The 4,992-nt window shown below is 41.0% G+C and overlaps 1 protein-coding gene across 1 annotated transcript in view; it reads left to right on the plus strand.

The window, feature by feature from the left end:
* Positions 1–4,992, plus strand: part of ZNF131 (zinc finger protein 131) — a 42,208-nt gene that overhangs the window by 25,966 nt on the left and 11,250 nt on the right. The window contains exons 5-6 of the mRNA XM_023515015.1: positions 2,388–2,748; positions 2,851–3,073. Of these exons, the coding sequence (XP_023370783.1) occupies positions 2,388–2,748; positions 2,851–3,073 (584 nt within the window). The remainder of the gene's footprint in view (positions 1–2,387; positions 2,749–2,850; positions 3,074–4,992) is intronic.

Genomic DNA, 4,992 nt, shown 5'->3' on the forward strand with positions numbered 1-4,992 from the left:
TCCCAAGCAACTGGGACCACAGGCGCCCGCCACAACACCTGGCCATTTTTTAGTTGCAGCCATCATTGTTGTTTGGCGGGCCCGGGCTGGGGATACGAACCCGCCACCTTAGGTGTATGTGGCTGGCGCCTTAGCCGCTTGAGCCACATCTTTTATTGTTGATTGAGTTGTGAGAATTCTTTTTTTATCCTGGATATAAGACCTTTGATAGATGTTTACTGATATTTTCTTTTTTGTTTTGCTTTGTTTTGGTTTTGGTTTTTTTGCAGTTTTTGGCTGGGGATGGGTTTGAACCCATATGGGATTGGTGCCTACTCCTTTGAGCCACAGGCACCGCCCATTTTTACTGATATTTTCTCCTGAGTGTGGCTTGCCTTTTTATTAACTGTATTTCAAGGGGTAGAAGTTTTTTATTTTGATGTTACATCAGTTTTGTTTCTGCTTTTTATATGCGATTTAAGAAATTTTAAATCAGTGTCACTAAGATCTTCTTGCTTTTTTCTAGAAATGTAATAGTTGTTTTTAGAGACAGTCTTGCTCTGTTGCCCTGGATAGATAGAGTCTGTGGTGTCAGTTCACAGCAACTTCAAACTCTTGGGCTCAATTGATCCTCTTGCCTCAGCCTCCCAAGTAGCTGAAACTATAGGTGCCCAGCTAGTTTTTCTATTTTTAGTAGAGATAGGGATTACTCTTGCTCATACTGGTCTCAAACTCCTGAGCTCAAACAGTGCACCCACTTCAGCCTCCCAAAGTGCGTAGGATTACAGATGTGAGCTACCATGTCCAGCTAGAAGCTTAATAGTTGAGTTCTTACATCTAAGTCTCTGATTCATTTTGAGTAATTTTTTGTGTATGATGTGAGGTAAGGCTTATTTTTCCCATACAGGTACCAGTTGTTCTGACACCACTGTTAAAAGATTCTTTTCTTTTCTTTTTTGAGACAGAGTCTGTGTCACCTTCAGTAGAGTACTGTGGCATCATAGCTCACAGCAACCTCAAACTCTTGGGCTTCAATAATTCTCTTGCCTCAGCCTCCCAAGTAGCTGGGGCTACAGGTGCCCACCAAAGTGGCCAGCTGTTTTATTGTTGTAGTTATTGTTGTTTAGCTGGCTTGGGCTGGGCTTGAACCCACCAGTTTCTGTGCATGTGTCTGGTGCCATAACCACTGTGCTACAGGCGCCAAGCCAAAAGATTCTTTTCTTTACTGAATTGTTGGATATCTTTTTTTCAAAATTCAGTTGAGTCCCTTCGTGGTGGCTCATGCCTGTAATCCCAGCACTTTGGGAGGCCATGGCCAGAGGATTGTTTGAGGCCAGGAGTTTATAACTGGCCTGGGCAACATAGTGAAACTTTATCTCTACCAAGATATACTTTTGGCTCGGCGCCTATAGCTCAACCGGCTAAGGCGCCAGCCACGTACACCTAAGGTGGCGGGTTCGAATCCCCAGCCTGGACCCGCCAAACAACAATGACGGCTGCAACCAAAAAATAGCCGGGCATTGTGGCGGGCGCCTGTGGTCCCAGCTACTTGGGAGGCGGAGGCAGGAGACTCGCTTGAGCCCAGGAGTTGGAGGTTGCTGTGAGCTGTAATGCCACGGCACGCTACCCAGGGGGAGAGCTTGAGGCTCTGTCTCAAAAAAAAAAAAAAGATATACTTTTTTTACCCTTACCAAGGTAAAAAAATTATCTGGGTGTGGTGATGCACATTTGTAGTACCAGCTACTTGGGAGGCTGAGGCAGGAGGATCATCTGAGCCCAGTATTTCAAAGCTGCAGTGAGCTGTGATCACACCACTGTCTGCCAGCCTAGGTGATAAAGTTAAGATTCTATCTCGAAAAAGGAAAAAAAAAACACTAAATAGTTGACTAGATAAATACAAGTCTGTTTCTGGTCTTTACTCTGTTGCATTAATCTTCATGTCTGTGCTTTCACCAATAGGGTTCTCTTAATTATTGTGACTTTATAGTACATCTTGAAATCAGGTAGCATAAGGCCTCCTATCTTGTTTCCTATCTGTTTATATAAAAAAAAAAATTTTTTTTTGAGACAGTCTTGCTGTCAGTAGAGTGCCGTGGTGTCACAGCTCACAGCAACTTCAAACTCTTTTGGGCTTAAGTTATTCTCTTGCCTGAGCCTCTCAAGTAGCCAGGACTCTAGGCCCCCTCCACAATGCCTGGCTATTTTGTTGTTGTTGTTGCAGTTGTCATTGATGTTTAGCTGGCCCGGGCTGAGTTCAAACCTGGCATCCTCAGTGCATGTGGTCAGCGTCGTAACCACTGCTATGGGTGCCACCTTGTTCATACAGATTTTATTATCAGTTTCTTCAAGAAAGCCTGCTAGGATTTTGATCTTATGAATTTTTAAAATTCATACATTATGTGTTTCAGGAACAAAGAAAACTCAGCTCCATTAGAGGAAAATACCACAGGAAAAAGTGAGGCCAAAAAAAGGAAGATTGCAGAAACATCAAATGTGATAACTGAGTCGTTGCCATCTGCAGAATCAGAACCTGTTGAAATTGAGGTAGAGATTGCTGAAGGCACAATTGAAGTGGAAGATGAAGGCATGGAAACGTTAGAGGAAGTGGCTTCTGCCAAGCAGTCTATAAAGTACATACAGAGTACAGCTTCCTCTGATGATTCAGCTTTGGCACTGTTGGCAGATATTACCAGCAAGTACCGTCAAGGTGATAGAAAAGGGCAGATGAAAGATGAAGATGGCTGTGCATCTGACCCCACAAGCAAACAGGTAGAAGGTATTGAAATTGTGGAACTTCAGCTGTCACATGTGAAGGACTTGTTCCATTGTGAGAAATGTAACCGTTCATTTAAATTGTTTTACCATTTTAAGGAACACATGAAATCACACTCCACTGAGAGTTTCAAGTGTGAAATATGCAATAAAAGGTATCTTCGGGAGAGCGCATGGAAACAGCACCTAAATTGTTACCACCTTGAAGAAGGTGGAGTCAGTAAGAAGCAAAGAACTGGGAAAAAAATTCACATATGTCAGTACTGTGAGAAACAGTTTGACCATTTTGGACATTTTAAAGAGCATCTTCGAAAACATACAGGTAATTATGTTAAAAGTGTATTTTTTCCACATTCATTTCACTTCAAAAGTCTAGACATCTAAATCTCTTTTTTGAAATAGCACCTCAGAAGGCATCATCTGTATTTTCTAATGTGTAGGCTAAGTAGACATTGTTTTTGTTTTTATGGTGTTACTTTGTTGAAATATTGATGCTTTAAATGCAAATCAATATCAGCTTTGAAAGTAATTTGTCACTCTCATGCCTTGCCAATTTTTATATTTTTCCAAGAAATACATAAAACACAATTTGTACTTTATTTACTAGAGGTCATAAATTATTAAATCCTAAATATGGTGAAAGTGAGACTGTATTGTTTCTATTTTTACATTTGTTGAATACATTGCATAAGTTAAGTACATTTATAAGCGATTCCTGACATGTTCATACTTTTTTTTAGCACACATTTATTTACTTGCTTTGGCTCAGTAGATAGGTAAGCAATCTCTGTCCATCCTTTTTCACCACTTGAACAGCAAGTGTGTCAGGACTGGTAGACAGCCAGGGAGCTAATGAAGGCATGGTCTTTATGTTAATATTTCTCCAAGGACCCATCTAGGCATAAGGGAGATGTCTCAGGAAGTCTACCTTAGGGCCTTTGGCCCTCATAATTCTACATCTTCTATGCCTGGTCTTATCCATGTCAGACCGTCCCTGATTTTGCTCCTACTCTTCAGGCATCCTTTGCTAGATCTTCTGCACCAGTCCCAGGAGCTACCACCAGTGACTTGAATCTTGATTAGTTCCTGAATGCACTATAACAAGGGTGTGAAGAGAGCAGTTACTGTAATGTGCTAAGTGTCAGACTTCTGGGCACTTGTTCCTAAGTCTGTTACTTGTGGTGGTGAAGGCTGTTTGGACTGTTAATATAGTAAATAAAACATAGATATCCTGCAGAGTTCAGAATCTTTCTCTTTGATGCTGGAGTTTGAAGAGCTTCTGGTGAATTTTTTTAACCAAACACAGAAGGAATATACAGTATTCTTAGGATGTGAGACCTGCATATACTGAGGGCCGACTTGTGTGTGCAATCTTTTTTGAGACAGTCTCACTATGTCGCCCTCGGTAGGGTGCCGTGGCATAACAGCTCACAGCAATCAAACTCTTGGGCTTTAGTGATTCTTGCCTCAGCCTCAAGTAGCTGGGACTACAGGTGCCTGCCACAACGCCTGGCTATTTTTCTGTTGCAGTTGTTGTTTAGCAGACCTAGGCTGGATTCAAACCCACCAGCCCCAGTGTATGTGTCTAGTGTCCTAACCACTGAGCTATGAGTGCTGAGCCTGTGTATGCAGTTTTCAGGGCCAACTGCCAGATTGAGTATGGATTTTGGTATACTCAGGGTCATAGAACCAGTCCCCCACAAATACCAAAGGATGACTATACCTGTTTTATATTTAGAAACTGCTTTTAGTTATAATTTAGTTCTTAAAATGAATATTCCTGATGCAGCCCCTGTGGCTCAAAAGGGTAGGGCGCCAGCCCCATATGCCGGAGGTGATGGATTCAAACCCAGCCACAGCCCAAAAAAAAAGTGCCAAATATTTTTAAAAAAATAAAAATAAATGAATATTCATTTATTTTAAGGATTAATTTCACAAAAAGATTGGTATCACACCACCACAAGTAAATATTAGTAGGTAACTAGAAAACCTTGATATCAGTGTCCAGTAGTCCAAGAGATTATCAATAGCTTTTATATTATTTTCTCGGAATGTGAAAGTATCAGCAGTTGTCTTTTTTATCCAAAACATTACTTAGTAACTCTTACTTATTTGAAAATAGAATGATACAGATCACTTTGAAAGTGTGCTTTTCAGGTCCTATACTTTCTATTTTGGAGTAGACAGCAGAATTAGGGTTAAAGTACAATGTTGTACATCATTGTCCTCATCAAAATGTTT

Source organism: Otolemur garnettii, unplaced genomic scaffold, assembly GCF_000181295.1.
Source record: "Otolemur garnettii isolate 467f Iridium unplaced genomic scaffold, OtoGar3 scaffold00063, whole genome shotgun sequence".
NCBI lineage: Eukaryota > Metazoa > Chordata > Mammalia > Primates > Galagidae > Otolemur > Otolemur garnettii.